Below are 21,120 nucleotides of genomic sequence, written 5' to 3'. Positions count from 1 at the left end.
AACAACAAAACAACAAAAGATGACTAATTTGGCAACACTCAAATTCATTAGAAAACAATTTACAAATGATAATTCTGGAAAATGGAGCGATAAAATTGAACAAAAAGTATGAGAGCTTTAAAAAAAATTAATTGATTTGTATTATTTTTAATCTTTAATAGTTTAAAAAGATTAACATCTTCTAAGTTGATATATGAGCAGAAAGCATAAAATTACTTGGAAATAGTCGCCAACCCAATAAAGTACGAGCCCTTTATGAAGGCAAAAACTCGCCAGTGTTATCGCCTAAATTATCATCAAGCTATACATGCGTACCAACTACAAAATGCAATACCGCACGTATCAATTGCATCAGTGTAAAGAAAAAGTGTTTCAAATGCATAGGCAGTACTTGCGTTCACACCGGTTCATGAATCAAGGTTATTCTTTTTCAATGCCTTTAGCAAAAATGTTTATCAAACCTCTGTGAATCCATACCATAGAAATATCAGAATCGGTTATTTCTCCATCAGCTGTCCACACACTATTGCCAGCATCCGATAAGGAATTGTTACTCCGTATTGGACTTTGAAGCTGGGTGCCTCCATCTGGAATTCGGGGATGATTCCGTATCCATGTCGACGTTAAATCGCTTTCTAACAATGGTTGGACTCTGAAACCTTTCACACGATGGACCTTCATGAACGGAAAATCGGGTCTTTGTCCTCTTCTGTGACTGGACATCATGGCTCGCATCAGCTGGATCCTAGATGTGGATCGGATCAATGCAAGATCAGCTGTACCGTCAGCCAAATGAGCAGGAGGAGAGATTCCATTGGGAGATTTGGCGTAGATACAAGCATGGGTACTTGCGTTTACAATATGGAACCTTCCCCGTTCAACCTTCAAATAAAATTTGAAAAAATTCATGGAAACACTTTTGCAAATTAAAGTGCGATAGCTTGATTAATTTAAAACTTAAGTAGCGTTGTTGAAACAAAATGGAGCCCGATTTACGAAAAAGTAGCAACAGCATAGCCCTTGAAATATTCTTTAACCATAAATTTGATTTTGCTTTTTTATTTCGGATATATTTTGTGATACTGCTTGGAAAAAAAGCGATTTCTAAAGCAAAACGTTTTTCTTCTGCTCAGTTTTTTACAACTTATTAACCCGTCCAGAGTAGGCTACACTGTTTGTTTGAGGGCTTGTTTTGGAATAAGTTGAGCGAAAACAAATATGATAGAAGAAATGCTGAAATATTCTGCAACTAACTTTTAAGTCAAATATCAACTTTCTAGACAAAACAACTGAAAACGAAGTTTTTTTTAGAAAGGTTTTTGCACAAATGTGAGTAATCACCCTGGGCCGAGTAGCCAAAGAGTAGGCCTTAGACCTTAGGCCAACACCCAAAATACTGTTGAAGTTGGGTTTTGCAGTTTGTTGGGAATCCAAACTTTTTAACTTTTGATGTAAAAGCAACTGCTAAGCATACCAGAAACAGTTTTGTAATAAATAAGCTAACAACAAAAACAAGGCATACACAGGGCCGTAGAGAGTATAATTTGGTCCCAGTTCGAATGAGAGGCCGGAAGCCTCTAAATAAAAACACCTCCAAAATAATAGGCTACGACTCTAAAGAGTATATGCAGTGTTCTTCGTTCACAAGGCACCCTGAAAAAATTCCCGTCCCCTAAAATGATCCCTTTCCCGAGTCCCAAAGTACCTCTTGGATCACTTTGATAACGCTAACGAGTGAAACTGTATTGGATACAATGTCAAAATAGCCGTGATTATATATTTTGATAACTTTGTTTGTTAGCCTGTTAGCTGTGTTGTGGTTGTGAATCGATTTAGGTAAAAAGACACTGAATGTCATGCTTCAAGGTAAACACGAAGACTAACTTCTTTGCCGTTCGAACCACTTCAAATTTTTAACCATCAGAAGTAAAACTAGATGCACAATTACTTTTATTTGGACACAATTTTGTTTAATATTTTAAGGAGCAAACTAAAACATTCAAAAACTTTAATTGAGGTGCGAATACTCACTGTCCAATCATTTTTTGTTGTTGTAGGAAAATCTTTGGATATGGATTTTCCACTGGCAAAACTAGATTGGAATTCGTTTAAACTTAAAGCAGTCATTTCATCAGCAACATTTTCGCTTTGAAATGTTTTACTATTCCTACATGGTGGCAAAATTGGTTGTTCACTTGAACATGAAGATGTGACACATGAGGAATGCAAAGAACTAGAAATCTCCTGTTTGTCTGTTTCAGTTTCGCTTTGGATAATTTCATCTGAGCATGACTGACAAGGGCGCCTGCATCGAGAAGTTTCTTTTAAAACGTTTATTGGTCTCTCTGGATCACTGAGAATATAAGAAATCTCGCAAGGATATTCTTCATGTTTGATTAAACCGCGCAGTGTCGCAATATCGTACCGAAAATTGAAACTTCTGAACTTTTCGGATAAACTTAAGACTTGAGAGAAAAACCCATAGGACGATCCCATGATTGAAAACTGCACGAAATGACCACGGCCGTTGTACAAAGAGCTGACGTCAAGTGGATGAGATTCGCCGCAAAGGATGTGGAGTGTGGCGGTTTCAGGGTCACTAATGCCTTGTGAAGTCCAATTGGTTGAATTAGCTGATCCAGCAGGAATCATACCAAGCCTTACGCCAGGTTTTTCAAACTTCGGGGCTTCGTTAAAGACTGCTTCACCTTTGTCGAGTCCGACGCTTTGTTTCCGTTGTTCCGCTATCAAAACTCCGTTTGTGACGTCACTGAACGTTCCGTCTCCTCCGACCGCAATGATGCCATCATAAGCCGATGCGTCATTGGACTGAAAGTATTCCTTCGCGTCCCCACAGTGCTCCGTGAAAATGACTGTTGCTTTAATTTTAGCAAGTTCAAACAATGGCAAAACAACTTTCTCATAAATCTGTTTCCCCTTTCCTTTGCCTCCGTACGGGTTTATAAACACAAGCAGGTTTTGTGGACGAACGTAGCCATGACTTTTCAAAGAGGAATTGAGCTTGGAAACAATGCAATCACGCCACTGCAAACAATCGCTCTCGTTGTGTGTTTTGAGTTTGATTGTCTCCGTTTGACGCCGATGGTTCTTTAGCTTCTTCCAAAAGTTAATTGTTAAACTGAAACAATCCACTGTTTCGGTTTGAACAAAACTGAAACATCGACCCAACATTGGTCGGTTTTTCACATCTACCATCCAATGGTCTGGTCCAGATGAAGTCGCGATCACATTCAGAAGTTCAATTGTTTTATCAATTGAAGAAACTTTTTTGCCGTTTGGTGAATCGTGAGGTTTGATTGTTTGTAAACAAAGGCTTTCATTCTTGAATTGAAGCGTACACAATGTCTTTTTGTACACAAACTGTACATTTTCGAGAGCCATGGGAGCCTATGTAATGTTATGACTTTTGTATGATTAAAACATAAATGAAATTACAATAGTACAAGTCTCTACCTGTTGACAAATCATATTTGGAAAAATTAATAAAACCGAGTTTAACTTTTGTGGAAAGCCTTGGTACAATTCTTAAAATGGTGCCTGTTTGACACCGCTCTATAGCACGCGGCCGTGTCTTTGAAAAGACGTTTAGTGACATGCTTAAAAATGAACACGATTATACAAATATTCGCTTACTTAAAGTAGCCCAACGTGCTATCTTTGAAATATAGATTGTTGTTGGAAGCAGCATTTTTGGTAAATATTTCACTTACAAAGTACATAGGGTGGAACAAGCTCACTCTTCAAAATAGTTTCAATACAATATAGCCTACTACATACATCAAGACTAAATGTCCATCTTTCAACCATAGACAAATAAAACCTAACAACCAGACGGCATTTATCATAATGACATAAAAATAAACTAAAAATTACAAACGATTTCGGCCATACTCATGTTAGCCCTTTTCATGTAACCAACTGACTGATGTTCTTCATAAATTGAAATTACAGAACTGATATACATACACAAAAATCGAGAAAAGAAACGCGTAAGTATGAAACGGCAAGGCAGTCTATCCTTTTCACAATAATGTCGCTATTGGGTCACTCTCTATGTCAGATTCATTTCCGTGCGTTGGAATTGTTATCTTTTATTGTCGGTCATTCTTACGTCATCAACTTTTTGTTTGTTTGTTTTATTATCTTTATCCTGCATTGCGGGAAAGCGGACTTGAGCGCTATGCATCGGTGTGCGCCTTCCGACGTACACCTGACCCACGCTGCAGCCGACGGCAATGTCTGTTTCCTGTTGTCTACTCTACTTATGACTTTAATTTGGTACTACCCATTACTCGAAATCGATCACTGGGTGGAGGCAATTATTGTAAAGTTTCTTGCCTAGAGAAACAACAGCAAGTGCGGGTGGCTGGAGTCGAACATGCAGGCTCTCGACTGCGAGCCCAACGCGCTAACCACTCGGCCACTGCTGCCGACAACTTCGCTGTCCTCAAGAAGTGTTGCCAGTTTGGAATAAAATCTTGTTTCAACACTAAACGTTAAAAGTTTTACGGTTGCTTGCACATATAGCGAATTGAAAATTTCCGAATCAACTCAAATCTAAACATTCTGTGGGACCTCCACTCAACGTCAAATGAAATCCTCAATGCGGCAAAGAGTAATAAATGTCATCAAAATATTTACTGTGCAATTACGGTACTTAAAATAGCTTACTCAACACTTTCGGAAGTGGCGAGTTATTAACGATGCATGCCAGAGTAAACAAAAAACGAACTTTGCTATGTGTGGTTGTTCTAAAGCTTTGCTTTATTAACGTCTTTTAGTTTGGCTTTCATAATGGTTCATAACAAAAGTAACTGCGTAGTTTAAAATTTGTTTCAATTTTAATTTACCAACGCTTCTAACTGTGGTCTCTTACATTGTCATTGAGAGGTATCGCTATATCCCAATTCCCAACTCTCCCCAGTGAAAGTGTCAACAGGGCCATGGAGGACTATTTGGGCCCAGTACCAATGAGATCTTCAGGCTCCAAATCGAGACCCAAAGAATACACAGCAGTTTTTTCAAGTTTTCGAGCCCTTAAGTAAAGTTAAGGGCCTCTAAAATCATGCCGGGCCCGGGTCTAAAACTACCGCTGGACACCCCTGTCAACACTACTAAGTATCAGATGATACCAAATTAATTGGTACTAAATGCACTATAGTTCTGGGAAAGCATTCTGCTTTATGGCTAACATTTCTAGCAAAGCTAGAGACAAAACTGTCATTGTTTCCGACCCTTTAAACCTCACTCACTCCACGAAATCAGACCACGCGTTTATTTAAACCTTTCAAGTTTGCTTTCTATAAATAAAAGATATTGAAACGGTACTACGGCAACATGCTAAACGACAATTGTCCCGAACCAAAACAGTTTATCATAGCGTTGGTAGTGCCTCTCATGACGTTCGGAAGGGCGCTAGTTCGAGACCGATCGAGAGAGCGTTTGAGAAGTAGTGGTGCGATATTAACGAGCCCAGTTTCATGGGCGAAACATGGTGTCTATCGCTGTCAATTCTTGCTACAATCGGCTGCCGAGAAACAGAGCGTTTGAGAGTTGTCATTAAGACACTTGATGACGGTCATGAAGGTAGACATGACAGTGTCCTTGCCTTCCCGTCCACTTGATCGAATTCTGCAACCACCGGGGGGAACCATAGATACAACAAAGCATAAACAGCCAATTCATCGAGTGATCGAAAGAACAAAGGAATCAACTGAAATAGTATTTCAAATAAATTCTACAAAAGATGTCTCACAGAACTATATCCCTTCTCACAGCAAAAGTTTTTTTTCAAGTAAACTTTGTGTTGGTAGATTTTGAAGCAAAAAATACATTTGATAAACTGGCGCTTTGTTTACTATCCACAACTGACTCTAAAGATAAAAAGCATGATAGACCAAAGTCAACCAACCTCATAACTAGAATGGCAATGGATAATAATAAACTTGTATTTCCATTCCTTTTTCTAATAAATGGACTGCCTCAAACTGCTGCCAATCCCAAAGTTTTAATAGGCTATGAAATGTTTGAACACAAACTACAACTTCTGAACTTTTAAACTGCTCAAACAATCTTAAATAAACTCTCAATGTCCCGATTGTATTTTGTGGCTCAGTAAAAATTGGGATGTTTCACCTGGTACTGCTTGAACATCGGAAACTGTTCTGTGCCACGTCAAACAATTGAAGTGTTTGAACAATTGTGAATAACAATCACCAAAAGACGGGTCTCTGCTCCAAGCGGAGCTCTTCACAACTGATTAACATTCAGAAAAAAACATACGATTGTCAACTGATTAATACGAGTGTCAACAAAGTGTACACTTCAGTAAAGAGCTCAGGATCAAATGGCCATTTGCCTTTGGTTTTGGTAGGCATTGGTTTGCTCCCAGGTTTTTACACATAAAACATGTTACCCATTGTGTTTATCATTTGCCTAAAGCAGGCCCGTAATTATACATTTTAGCTTGGGGGGGCTCAAAAGCTGTTGCGAAGTAAAAGGCTATGTACCAGTGGCGGCTCGTGACTTTTGGCCATGGGGGTGCTGTAAATGGTGATGTTAAATATGACGTCATAAAGTGACAGGACAAGCGCCGAAGGCGCGAGCCTCCTAGGGGGGTCTGGGGGCATGCACCCCCAGAAAATTTTGCACTTTTATATGCTCTAAAATGCCATTCCTGGTGTTTTCAGGACAAAAAATTAAAAATTTTAAGCAGTTGAAAATGTGGATTTTTAGAACTTTGAAACAAAGAGCACGAGGGATCAGAGAGAGAAAGCGAAAAATTAATGAATGTCATCACGGAGGTTGAAGATACTTTATTTCAAGAGCTCTGTGCCCCTGAAAAGAGCGATGTTGGTGCAGTGGACCTCACTAAAAGATTTAGGCTACATATGCTAAACCATCACAGAACGCTTAGAATAGTGATACCTTTCAGAGTAAACGTTTTCAAGGCATGTTTTTGAAATACAACACACCAATACCATCCAGCGCGGCTGTGGAACGCATGTTTTCACTTGGAAAGGACATTATGCGTCCCAAACGCAGCAGATTGTCAGACAAACGTTTTAAAATGCTTATGTTTTTACAAAGAAATAACTAAAAGCTTTGAGCTTGGGGGGGCATTGCCTCCCCAAGTCCCCCCGGCAACTACGGGCCTGGCCTAAAGCAATGAAAACAAGTTGAAGAAACAAAACGTCGTATAAATAATAAAAAAGTTGCAGCAAACTAGTGACGATGATGATATTTTATTAATTAACGAAGATCAATTCCTTGAGGTAAAGAACCTTCCAACCTCGTCTGACACACTGCACTAGAAGATCATGTTCAGCCTGAAGTAGCCAAAAGTAGCGCGCGTTACGGCTACTTCCACGAGCTATCGCTACTTTTACGCGCTAGCTTTGTCTTTAACTGACACTGGAAAGCCCTATCCAGGTATCTTGTAAAGTTCAAGTGACCTTGAAAACGAATGATGTCACCATTCAGCGCGTATACCGCATTTGTTTTCACTGCCATCTCAACTTCATTAAGGAAAACAGGTTTTAGGTGGAATGTTGTCTGATGCTTCAGTGTTTCTATCAAAAATTTATAAAACAATTTATTTTTTTTCACTTTAAATTGGAAAGTAGCAAGTAGCGGAAGTATGACTGAAGCAAATGTAGCGCTTTTCCTCTAGCGCTTCTTCTTTTTTTGTCGCACTTGATTCCAAGCATTGAATGTTTCTTGTATGAAAAGTTTCCAAGATTCTCTGTTGTTTACTGCGTGTATTACATGTGTATGTTAGTGTTGGTTTTGTCGGTTTGTTGGTTTAAAGTGCCCCTGACAGGTTGGATCCAAGTATAGTAACTTTTTAAAGCATTTCCTAGCGCAGAATTATACTTAGCGAACTGTTTAATCTTAACCTCGTAGCTCGACTGGTTAGGACGTAATTTATATCAAACGCCTTCTCTGCAGCGCCACCACAGGCTAAACTTCATATTTCACTGCTCTGGGACGACTTTGGTGGTATTACATCATCCTAAGTGGGCGTCGTTAGCGACAGATGAAACAAACGTTTCCTAGATGTAATTGGTGGTTCACAGTTTGTTCGGAGTTGGTACAAGCAGTTGGTTTTTTCAAAGATTTATTGTTTTTTGCAGTTTAATAAAACTGTACTGCATACGTTCCTACAAAACCTAAAATATACTTGAAGTGAAAAATTAAGAAATCGTACAAATCATCATTCATATTTAATTCATCATCACTATTTAAAAATAAATAAAAGTTCTCTCTCTCTCATAATGTGCCTTCAGTTGGCCATTGAAATCCGGTGTAACGGCAATCTGGATCTGGAAAATTGTTTCGGATTCCCCAAACAATGCATGACGGCAGCACAATCCGATTGTTGCTTCCAAGATTGATTGATTGGTTTATTTTGTTGTGCAATATTATAACAGCAAAATCATTAAATGATGCAGCACGCTTAACGAACACAATTGAAACAAAGAAAAATAACAAATGTACACTGCATCGTTGAAGTAAGTGAATCACAACCGGAAGCTGCGAAGTGACCATGACGGTCTTCGAGTCAAGCAGCCACCCTCGGCCAAGTCGATGATAAACATTTAGTAAACACAGAGATATCTAAAGAAGGGGATACGAAAGCTTTTATTACGTCTGACAATAGAAGGGCTTTTGTTTATCGTAAATAATCTATGTTTATCGTAAAATGACAATTGGCACCGATAGTCAGGGCCCACAAGAGGGGGGGGGGACAACCGGTGCATTGCACCGGGGCCCGGTGAATTCAAGGAGGCCCGACAAAACGTCTAAATTCGCGCGATAAAAAGATTGATTTCAACGATTTTGCATAAAATATTGTTTTTATATTAGTTCTGTATGTCGAATGGGGCCCCCTTATGGGTAGCCTAGGCTATGCCCTTTTTTAAAATTACAGAATTTTCAATTTTTTGAGTTTAGGGGGACCCGACAAAATGTTTAAATTTGCGTGCTCAGGTCGATTTTGCATAAAATATTGTTTTTTATATGAATTAGTTGTGTATTTTGAATAGGCCCCCTCATGGGTATGCCCTTTTTTAGAACAACAATATTTTCATTTTTTTGCGTTCAGGGGGCCAATAAAATGTTTAAATTTGCATGTTAAGGTCAATTTTGCATAAAAATTTTTTAATATTTTGAAGTTGGTATTTCTTATATGAAGTTGGTATTTCTTATATGAAGTTGGTATTTCTTATACTGAAGTTGGCATTTCTTAATGTCATGAACAATAGCAATGCATTCATCCTAAGTTTACTGCCCTAGTCTCTGCAGATTTCAAGGTCAGAAATGGTATTGTATGTTAATGTAAAGCTGTAAGCACACATATGCAATGCTATGTCAGCCATGTCGGATAGTATTGCAATTTTTATCTTCGAAATGGCTGATTTTACCCACTTGTTGCCATGGTTACAATCAGGTGTTGCCAGAGTTAGGAAGGGTTAGAGTTAGGAAAGGTTAGGGTTTTGATCTTTGACCAGGACTAAAAAAATATCCAAAATACAAGTTTTTGTTTTCAACAGCTATAAACTTTTCCTCAAATTAGGGCAGAATTCCATATCTGACAACGCTATTGAGGCTATATTTACACTATGTAGTGTTTTAGCCTTTTACAGCATTTTATCTTTGTGTATAACTAGTGTGTATCTGTGAATTTAAAGTTATATTTACAATAGTGCATTGTTTGTGAAATAATTGGGGTGTTAACACTTTAACCTAATTTATCCTTTGTAAGAACGCGCACCGCAAATTTTGCTTGCGCTGGGGGGCCCGGCAGCAACATCTGCACCGGGGCCCGGTAGGGCTCTTGAAGGCCCTGCCGATAGTAGTTTAATAAATCTTGTTATAATAACTTGCTTTGCGCTATTAGCATCAGGCCTGGATATTCACAGCATGCTCATGGTTGCTTGTTAATTCAACTACCCGTATACTTGCTTTACATCTAGCCTACTGCAAAGGTTTTGTTAAAAAAACAGCTTACTGGTAACTTTTCAACTGTCTTTGTGAACAAGCATTCTTTAAATATTCTCTGCGTAACATTTGTTAACTGTCTCCTGTAGCTCACTGTACCAGCTGCACTACAAAACTTTCTACGATTTTAAAAAGAATCACATGTTTAAAGCACTACAAACTACCGCCCTGGTAGTGTCATGAGAATAAGGCAATCGCTGCGAGCCTTCATATCCCCTTCTCTAGATATCCCTGAGTAAACATTACACTAAAATATCTACACTAGCAACAAAGAGTCAAGACAGAAACAAACTTGCATCCATGATATGTCAAAATTACAAGTTCCAATATTAGGTGTTGATAGTCCTTGTAGTATGGTATCCACTCCAACACATGCCTGTAGGCAACTAACCGATACTGCCTGCATGGAAATAAAATCACTTCTTTTAGTGTGCATTCTTTAGCGTTTAGGGTATTTTTAGCCTAATGTAGCATCCTTACTCTTTTGATAGGTCTCCGTTTTCTCCTTTCGGTTTATTGTTTTTTCTCCAGTTCTTCCTGCTCCTCATAAAAAAGTCCTCAGAACTGCAGGATGTAAGTGTGCCTCAAAATCGGTCAAATTTGTAACACAACTAGAGGCGTACTTCTTTAAACGTTTATTCGTCTGTTTCACTTCATGGCAACATACACATTCATTGGGCTGGGGCATAGACTCGCATTTGTGGCAAACGCACCACCTAGAGTGTTAGTTGTCGCAAACGCACCACCATAACAAAATCATCTTCAGTGAAGTGAAGAGAACATATACGACTAGTTTTGTATGGCCCATCCCTCTTTCGAACACTTGAAGAAAACTTTGACCATTTTCTTCTCAGCGCCTTGTTTTGTGGGAAAGCGTGAAAAGAAAGAACACGGTCTTTGTCACTGACACATAACAGCGATTTGTAGGCATTGTCTCAACCACAAATTAAAGGTAGGCTACTGTTTGTGAGCTACTGTTGTTACACTACAAATGGCTATAGCCAGATTAGGACAAATAAAAAAGTATCAAAATTGTAGCCCTATGAAACTGCAATTTCAATTGAATTGAGATGCTGATTGATAAAAATAAACTCAACCTATTTGATCTAAACTTGATAGTAATAATAAATTCACTTTTTCATTTTGGTAATTCTTAATCTGCACATGCTTTAGACCAACAGAGCCCCACACATTCACATTTTGCAGTAGCTGCACTATACCTTACCAAGTCACCACAGAGAAGGAATGTATCTTTCCCACTTACGGTGACGTCACAGCGGTGTTGCCGTTATTATTTTCGCAATTAAATGAGTGCCAGATTCGCCGATGTCAACGAAAGTTTGCAAGCGTGTAACTTAGTAGCCTGTTGATATTTTTTACGATTTGCTGGTCAAGGAAGTTTGTTAGTGTCATCTTTTTAGTATCTTAGGTAAATTTAGCGAATTACCTGTCAGAGACACTTCAAGTAAATTAATCTTTGTCTGCCTTGGGCACGCTTCCCTTCCATTTTGCCTGTGAGAAAGAGATGTTCTAATTTTCTTTTTTGCAGCACGTGTCCTCTACCGCTACGTTAGAGAAAAAGTAGCGCTGCTACTGCACCCGCTACAGAAACAAAAATGTAGCGCCACTACCGCTGTTGCTAACAAAAAAGTAGCACGCTACTGCCCTCCTTTGACAATATATTGTTCATTGCGTGCATGTATGCTGTAATAATTATTGCTATGATGAATACAATCCAAAATGAAAAAATACAATTACAAAACTCACAATGTATGCTCAATGAAAGTGTAACCTCAACGCTGTAGCTCTGCAACGTTTGCGGATCCGCTTCTTCCATCGAAAACATTGTGACGCAATTATGTCATTTATGTGATAAACATCGTTGCATCTATGAACACGTATTGTGACATGTGTGGCGCAAACAGCAACTTCAGGATTGTTGGAGTTGTGAGCTCTTGCTAACAGCTTAGCAGCCATTTAAAAATCTTTATTTATTTTTATTAAATCAATTGATCAAATATACTGTAGTTATTACTCTCTACACGCTTGACAGCCTGTTTCACTGAGCACTTGACAGCCAATCCTGAAAAGATTCTATTTTAATAAGAACCTTCTGATGATCCTCCTTTTAGGGTGAAACATGCTGTCAAGGGTTTAAACTTAGAGAGTAATAACTATTTTGTATATAATATTTATTAAATTTATTTTGTAACTATTTTGTATTTTATTTTGTAGTATTCTTCTTCGTCGTATGAGCTGTTCTTCGGGACTATATGTTTGGGCATGATGTCATCAGCCACTCTACAGTCTCGTCATCCAGGGTCTTCAGTCCAAGCGTTCCATGTGGTGGTTGATGGATTGGGCAGTCATGGACGACATGATCTACTGTCTGGTCTGTGGCGCCACACTCGCATCCCGGTGAGGGAGCCAGGCCCCATCTGCACATGTCTGAACGAAAGCGACCGACGCCGGTTCGTAGGCGGTTAAGCCGGACCCACGCAAGTCTTGCGAGGGACATTCCCGGAGGGTGGGGATCGACGTCGGGTAGGAAATCATGGAGTCGGGAGGTGTTGTTTTGCCACTCCATGTTCCATGTGTAGTTCGTCCAGTGTGCCGCACTTATTCCAAGATCTTCAACGTTGTTCAGAAGCTGTTGTGCGGCGGGCACAAATGGGCGTCTTGATTTCAGTCGCTGCTGTCCTCCAGGTAGGCGCTGGAGTGCACTGTGGAGGAGGTGGTCGGGGTCCAGTGCGCGACGAGCAAGGGAAATCATGGCTCCTTTACGGCGAAGCTCAGCAGGTTGGATGCCTGCAAGGATGGGAAGGCAGTCCGTTGGAGTGGGACGCAGGCATCCAGTCACAGTGCGTAGTGCGTCATTGATGGCGGTGTCAATGTGGCGGGTGTGAGAGCTGCGGCACCACACTGGTGCGCAGTACTCAGCGGCAGAATGGACAAGGGCCAAGGTAGCTGTGCGAAGGGTTTTCGCATCAGCTCCCCAGCCGGAACCCGCCAGCCGCCTCAAAAGTGCAACGCGCGCCGATAGTTTTTTGCGCAGTGACTCCAGGTGTCGTCGGTACGTGAGTGACCTGTCCAGGGTTACGCCGAGGTAGGTGGGTTCGGCGCAGTAGGGGAGGTGTTCGTCATCGGTGGTAATGTTGATCTCACGTTTTGCTTCCTTGTTGTTTAGATGGAAGGCCGCCGACACTGTCTTTGCCTTGCTGAGCTGTAGCTTCCATTTCTGGAGATATGTTGATATAGTTGACATGTCCTGGCTTAGGTTCCTCTCCATTGACTGCCAGTCTCCGGCTGGATGCAGGAGAGCCAGATCGTCTGCGTAAGCATACTTCCTGGAGATGGTGTCAGGCAGGTCATAGATGTAAGTGTTAAAGAGGAGGGGAGCCAGGACAGAGCCCTGTGGGACGCCGTTCCTGAGTCGACGTAGTCTACTTCGTCGGCCGCTACCGGTGGAAAGAGTAAAGCTGCGGTTTTGCACAAGTTCCATAATCATATGGACCATGTGCCTGTCAGGAAGGAGACGAAGTAGTTTGCAGGTAAGGCCGCTGTGCCATACAGTGTCGTAGGCAGCCGTGAGATCGACAAACACGGCGCCAGCCTTCTTTTTTGCCGAGAAGCTGTCCTCGATGTCTTGGGTCATCAGGGTGACCTGGTCTACATCTTTTGTAGTATTGATAGTATTTATTGTTTTATTTATGTTTAGTAATGCTTCCGAGTTCAAACCAACTACAAAAAAAGTCTAAGTTGCTGGTCATTGAGATGTTTGATTTCTAGCTTTATTAAAACTTGACTTCAGTAGACTCTTTGCTGCGTCGTAGAAACCGCACGTGCAGCGTACATCCACCACATGACGTGACCTCAGCGACAATGGTACTGTGACATTTTTGACAAACTGCCAGGTTCAACTGTTGCAGTTTCCAGCAAGTTTCTGCATGGTCAGTGAAACGTATAATTCTGCAATCTCGAGCGCTGCAGCAAAAGAAACAACTTTTTAGTCATTTCCAAGAAACATCAGCTTGGGTCTTGCTGGATAGATTGAACATTATATAGACCCACGTCTAAGAGAGTACAGAAGACTGAAAGTTGCGGATAGCCTATCTGTGCAGTAAAGCAAATCATAAAGGTTTGTTTTTGTTTGTCGTATCCAGGCTTACATCTGGTGGTTGAAGATTTAGATTAAGTGGACGAGAATGCAAGGAAGCCAATCTTCTTAACCATCTTCAAAAATGTTGAAAAATGTTGAAAAGTCATGTATGTTTGTTTTCTGGGGTGTAGTAGCCTACTGAGGTTTATGGTACAGATCTGATGACGCAGGTTAATTGTTACATAACCATTAACTAGCTGGAAGCTCCAAGAACAGCGGTTTTGAAACACTGCTACTTACACTAAATCAGGGCTTCCCAAACTGGGAGTCGCGACCCGCAAGGGGTTGCGTAACGAACTTTATGGGAGTCGCAGAGAGTGTACCGATTTTTCACAAAGTACTGTCTATATATTAACACTTCCACGCAAGTTGTTAACTATGAAAGTCGCACGCTCAATACTTCTATTTTTAGAAATTGATGTGGTAAAATGAAATCAGAATTTAAAGCCTTTTTGTTGCAATGTGAAGTAAGATAGCTTTGAAAAGTTAAAGCTTCAAAGGGCTATTAGTGTTAAAAATTGGAGACGTGATTTTTCTAACGAAAAAAAAGGCAAACTGAATCCACTATTTTCGTAATTGTAATGTTTCGCGGACTCCTTTTTATTTCTATTTTTTGAACAAACAGATAACTTTGTTTGAATCTCAACATGTAGGCTACTCAGACTTCAACATAAACTAGCAACGTAAACGCCCACATAGCTGCGGCACTGAAACGATTGACCTAGCCTATTATTGAAAAACGATTGACTCCAGATGGAGGTGTGGGTTCGAATCCCACTTCTGACACCATGTGATGTTTCGAGGAATCCTTGACGTCTAACTATCTCGGACGAACTGTCATAAACAAACAGATAACGTTTTCATCAGCAGCAACGTTTTCATCAGCAGCAACATTTTCATTAGCTGCAAGTTGTCAAATAAATTAAAAGTTTAAAGGCACGTTTCCAATATTACAGTAATGACATCTGGTTTTTAAAATTAAGCTATTTATCAAATTTGCTTGAAAAACTGAACGAACTTAACTTGTCTCTTCCAAACAAAAACATCAATGTTTTTACATTGAATTCTAAATTTGAAAAGTTCATCAAAAATAAGAACAAAAAATTTAAACATCTGCTTGAAAATGAACACCAGGTTGAAAATGGTCCATTTGAAATGTTCTCATTTACTGAAGAGTTTTTGACTGACAATGATGTAAAATCAAATGTTATTAGACCTCTGGTTATTAACCATTTGCCAAATCTGTTGAAACAGTTTCAGAAGTATTTTCTACCAAATTACATTGGATCCAAAACCTAATCTATTTACAACGCAAAAACAAAGTACCGAGCACCTTTCTCAGGAAGAATTTACTGATCTATCTCTGATTGGAAGTTTAAATTTTCTGGAAATTTATGAATTTTGTGCAAAAAAGCTTTACACTTTTTGGCTTTGCGTTAAAGCGGAATACCTACTATTCTCTGAGTCAGCAGTAGGGATAACCGCACTACTGCCGTTTGTATCGACGTATTTGTGTTGAAAATTTTTAGCCGCAAAAACAGACGCAAATGCTAAGCACTAGTTGGGAGGATCGTCTCACCTACGATTTAATTACAATGATCAGCTAAAGGCTTCCTCAATCAAGCAAACATTGATGTAGAATCGTGGAAACAACTTGCTAGTGACATGTCAACCTGAAGGAATAAAACTAGTGAAAGCACGGAATTTAAAAAAAAAAAAGAAGCATACAAAAGGCTAACGGCTAAAAAGACGACGTTCCCCACCCTCCATGCAATGTGATTTATGCCCACGTCTTTTCCACCATAGACTATGGGATTCCAAAGCCACATCCGATATCTCCATCCAAAGCGAAACTCGATTTGATGATAAAACAAATGTTCGGACACGAGCTGGAGCCGACAACAATTTGTAAGATTCAGCGTTTCCAACGTTGATGGCAATCAAAACAAAACCAACACCATCAAAATCGAACAGCCTAAGAATCATTGAAACAGCCTTGGGACTAGCACATTGATCCACGGCTGGACTTGCTTTGTAGCAAAAAGCGGTCGCATCCATCACACTGAATAAATGTGTTTGGTCTTTAGTTTTTTTGTTTTTTTTTTCAGTTGGCTACGTGTAAATTGTAAAATGTAAAGTGATAGGCTTCGAGTATCGTTAAGTTGTTTTTAGTATTCATGCGAATTAAACCTTTCCATAAATATCACAAATGTATATTTCGCATTGTTCATCATTTCTACCATGAAGGGTCGCGGAAAATTTTAGGCATAAAAAAAGGGTCGCGAGCAAAAAAGTTTGAGAAGCCCTGCACTAAATGATGTATCAGTATAGGGTCAGCAAGCTAGTGCACGGCATGGTATATGAAGATTATGATATAAACCAAAGCGTTAACTATTGCCAAGTTATTCCCACACAAAACCACATTTCCCACGCCTCCCTCCCCGCTACACCCATATTTGCTTTTCTAATGTTAACATCAATAAGCAAATAATTGTGAAGGTGAGTGGGCTAGCAATTTTTTTCAAGTTGCAATCCGTGGCCGGACAGGAGAAGCATACAGGGTCATCAATAATTAACAGTATAACTTCAAACAACTGTATTTAACAAATGGTAGACAATTTTTGAGTAATAAACATATGATATTATAGTCAAATAAATAAATATTTAGGAAAAACAAGTTTTATTCAATGTGTCCGCCATTTGCGTCGATAACAAGTCGGAGACGCTTCGAAAAGGACCTGCAAGAGACACGAATAACTCTTTGAGGTATTTTGGCTGATTCTTTTTTCAGATTAGCCTTCAGCGCTTCCAAACTTTGGTGGTGTTTCGTCGAAACCTTGCTCTCCAGGTAAGACCAGATGCCAAAGTCTAGCGGATTCAGGTTTGAGGATAAAGGAGGCCATTTTTCCTTGGAAATGAAAAATGCCACATTGGCTGAAAGCCAGTTTTGCGTTCTCTTAGCTCCATGTGAAAGGGTAGAATCTTGTTGGAATGACCCATTACGTTTTTTTGAATACTAGGTGTTGATAGTCCTTGTAGTATGGTATCCACTCCAACACATGTAAGAAATATTCTGTATATCTACCAAATATTTCTTCTTAGTGTGGTGGGTCTTGCTGATCGTTCGATGCGAGAGAAACCCAAAATAAAGCTACCTGACTACTAGAGAATCCACAGGGGCACAGCAATTAGTACTACCGAATTCCTAACACTGTACCAGCCGAGAATCTACAACCGTACCATTGAGATCAGGGATTTACTTTAAGTGACTCTGCACCAAACAATTTACAAAAAAATATTGACCAGACCACACATCCGAGCGATCCAACACCGACGATCGAAAAGACAATTACAACTCATGGCAGATAAAATGTACGAGAAACAGAGTTGCCAAATACAGGATCAACACACTAGGTGGCGGTAAATACACAAAGAAAGATACAATGTGCGACCGCTGTTTCCAACATTCTCACCCCTAAAAGCGGCAGTTAATAATGGCGCTTTTAAAACTAGAGAAATAGCACCAAAACCAAGAATGCAATGTGTGACAAGGCACAACATAATTCCTTAACATATACAGTATACACTACAGTATATTAACATAAACTAAGATACTTACAAAATGAACATAAACAGTAGCACAAATTGGTAAAGCAGCCAAAGTCTACTATCTTGCGTCACTACTGCAAGATGTTAATTGAAAGGGTAGATAATAATTGAAAATGATGGCACCTTTAAACTAAAAAACAGCTACATCAATATGATGTCACAAAACACAAAATAAACATACACGATGACACAAAATGGCAATGCAGTACGATACTACTATCTTTGCAATTAATGACACAAAGCTGCAAGACGTTAATTTAAATTAAAGCATCAATGACGCCTTTAGAGAAGCAGTCACAAATTCAATGGCGTACCAAAGACCAGGGCCGGATTAAGACGAAACTGGGCCTGATGCTGCAGCGCAAAAACAGGCCTATTTTTTCTAGGCATTGGTACGTAGGCCTATGCATTCGACACTCTGACTCCATCGTAGGCTACACGCGTAATCAGACCGACCAAAGAGCCTTTATTGCTTTCGACGCAGTCAGCCAAATTTTAATGAACATGAACAATAATAACGACGTGTTATCGTAAAAACTCGAGAGTAACACCAGGCTATGTAACACCAACACAATTCAATACCAATATTGCCTGAAAAGCGGAGTTAATGAAGAAAAGGCTAATCCAGATCAACTTAACGTTGGCATATTGTCAATGCTGCGCTAGTGCTGCTTACTTATACTACTGTTTTTCGAGCCTTAGCAAGCGCGAAATCTTCGATCATGTCAGTGCAGTCAAGGCTGCTCAGCACCTCATGTTCAATGCTCATAAGCGCCAGCATGTTTAGCCTTTCCTCCCTCATCGAGGACCGCAGCTCTCCTTTGACTATTCCCAGTTTTGAGAAGCTCCGCTCGCCGGAGGCATTAGACACCATCAAGCACAGATAGATGCGCAAAGCAATCTCGACGTTTGGAAATGTTTGAGAAAGGTTCAACGACGACAAAAGCTTGTACATGGTAAGCTCTGCTGACTCGTTCACACTCACCGATTTCTGGGTGCGCATAAATGCAGCAAACTGTATGAGCTCAGCCACCAGCGTGTCTTCCAAGTCATCTGGATACGAGGAAACGAGATTTTGAGCTTTATTCTCGATCTGCTTTATGCTCAATGACGTTAGCTCCGAAAGAAATCCGAATGTTGTAGATATATCCTCATACGCCTTCATTCGCTTTTCCAGTTCAGCTAACAGTCTGTCGATCATGACCAGATATATATGGGTTTTGAATGTTTCCCTAGGGGTGAGGTTTTCTTCGTTTGCAGCTCCTTCATCAGGCATTCGCTTTCGCTTACGGCCTCGACGTTCTTCAGCCTTGTATTCGCCGTGAGGAACCTTTTCGATCGCCATCTGCTCATACACGTCAAGTCTGTCCCGTGCAAATTGAATCGTGTCGACCAGTGATGCCAATAAACTAGTTGCCGTATTCAGACTGACTGTAGGGTCTTGGAGGCTAATGCTCGTACTGTTGAGACGGCATAGGATATCGTTCCAGGCAGTCGCCATAACTGCTGTCTCAAGTTCGTCCATCCTGCGCGAAAATCCGTCGGCCTGGTTTCTCGTATCGGCCTTCTGCTCCTTATCTGCCGCAAGCTCAACCAGGACTTCTTGAATGCTCTTCCACCCTTCTACTAGCGCTTTGACAGCATCTGCACGTTCACACCATCGGGTTCCAGACAAACCTTTGAGCGTTAATGTGCAGCGATTCTTCAGTTTCTGCCAGCGATATGTCGATTCAGACAAGAAAACGTATAGTCCATTGACAAAATGAAAAAACCTGGTACAGCCAGCGCAGCTATTAACAGCCTGGTCTCCTACCAGGAACTGTGGTTGCAGCATGGAATAAAAGCAGCATATTTACATTCTCGCTTCACAATTGCCTGGACACCGTTGTACCGTCCTGACATGTTTGACGCATTGTCATACGACTGGCCTCTGCAGTTAGTAACATCCAAGCCATTTTCCTTCAGAATAGGAAAATGGCGGGTAGTGAAAATCCGGGTAGTGAACAATCGTCACGGCCCTAATGTTTGGTGTGCTCCCAAATTCTGCCAAATGACGTTATGAAACCTTCTGAAGTTGTTCGTCACTTTCATTCAAAGCACAACAATCTTGAAGGCAAGCCACTTGAATATTTTGGACGAATATTCTCTGATATGAACGATTAAAAAAAGCAAATGAAAAAATGACGACTACCGAAAAATCCTTTCTTCATGAATCCTATCTAGTTTCTCTACGAATAGTTAAAACCAAAAAAAGCGTACACGATTGGGGAAGAGTTAATAAAGCCGTGCATCTTATCTGCGGCTGAAGTAATGAAGGGCCCTGAAACAGCTCGAAAAGTGTTATAATTTTTCATCTTAAATAAGTAGTCTATGCCAAAATCTTGCTTTATCTTACGTGCCTAGGCGTAACACTGTGCCTAGGCGTGCGAAAGTCGGACTACAAATTTCATAATAAGAATTATTTGTGGGTTAATTAAGCAAAGGAAAACTGTTCAGCGTCCGGAAAATTCACGTCTGTTTTCGTCTGGGCCTATTTCAGGAATGGGCCTAATGCTGCAGCATCAATAGCATCCACCTTAATCCTGCACTGCCAAAGACCTAAATAAAATAAACACAAAATGGTAAGCAGCACCGCATCGTAGCATCAAAGGTACAAGAGCTGCAAGATTTTAATTTAACAAACAAAAACTAACAAACGAGAGCAGCCGAAGCAATGACAGCATTGCGTGTACTACACAGACTTACTGACTTATTTAAAACACGAAATCACAAACAGTCTGTACTTATGGCTCTAGCGCTCGCGCGCTGCAAACAGAAAACTAATAAAAATGTTACACTTACACTACTCCTACAATATAACAAACGATGCAATATAACATAAGCCTCACATGGCAGCCAACACAAATGTCTGTTCATTGATTGATAGCGCCTTCCAGCAAACAAATCTTTCGAATGTCTCTCATGAAAATCGACCCATCCGCTGTGCGCACACGTACCCGTCTCACTAGTCCAGCATTGTCAGGTAAAGTTTCAATTACGATTGCTTTAGGCCACCGGCCTCTCTCTGTCAGATCGTCTTTGACCAACACCAAGTCACCAGGTTGCAAGTTCGGTGAAGCACCAAACCATTTCTGCTTGGGCTGAAGTAATGGCAGATATTGCTTTGCCCACTGCTCCCAAAACTTGTTTGCCAAATATTGCGTTTTCTTCCACGAACGGCGATAGACATCAGCTTTGGAAAGGTCTTCTGATTCACTTTCTTTGACAACAGTACCAGTAAGGATAGCATTTGGGCTTAAAGTAGCCATATCATCAGGAGACGACGGGAG

The 21,120-nt window shown here is 40.3% G+C and overlaps 2 protein-coding genes across 2 annotated transcripts; both read right to left on the bottom strand.

The window, feature by feature from the left end:
• Positions 1-420: 420 nt before the first annotated feature.
• On the bottom strand, positions 421-3,402 carry LOC145766060 (ceramide kinase-like). Its single transcript, XM_082577717.1, has 2 exons — positions 2,032-3,402; positions 421-882 (listed from the first exon to the last, which is right to left on the bottom strand). The coding sequence occupies exons 1-2, from the start codon at positions 3,400-3,402 to the stop codon at positions 421-423; spliced, it is 1,833 nt and encodes a 610-aa protein (XP_082433843.1).
• A 15,065-nt stretch (positions 3,403-18,467) lies between these two features.
• LOC145766054 (uncharacterized) lies at positions 18,468-19,625 on the bottom strand. The gene has a single exon (XM_082577708.1). It carries the CDS (start codon positions 19,623-19,625, stop codon positions 18,468-18,470), a length of 1,158 nt encoding a protein of 385 aa, XP_082433834.1.
• Between the last annotated feature and the right edge of the window lie 1,495 nt (positions 19,626-21,120).

The sequence above is a fragment of the Aplidium turbinatum genome, chromosome 3, assembly GCF_918807975.1.
Source record: "Aplidium turbinatum chromosome 3, kaAplTurb1.1, whole genome shotgun sequence".
Lineage (NCBI taxonomy): Eukaryota > Metazoa > Chordata > Ascidiacea > Aplousobranchia > Polyclinidae > Aplidium > Aplidium turbinatum.
The sequence above is the reverse complement of the archived record's forward strand: the minus strand, read 5'-3'. Positions and strand labels throughout refer to the sequence as shown.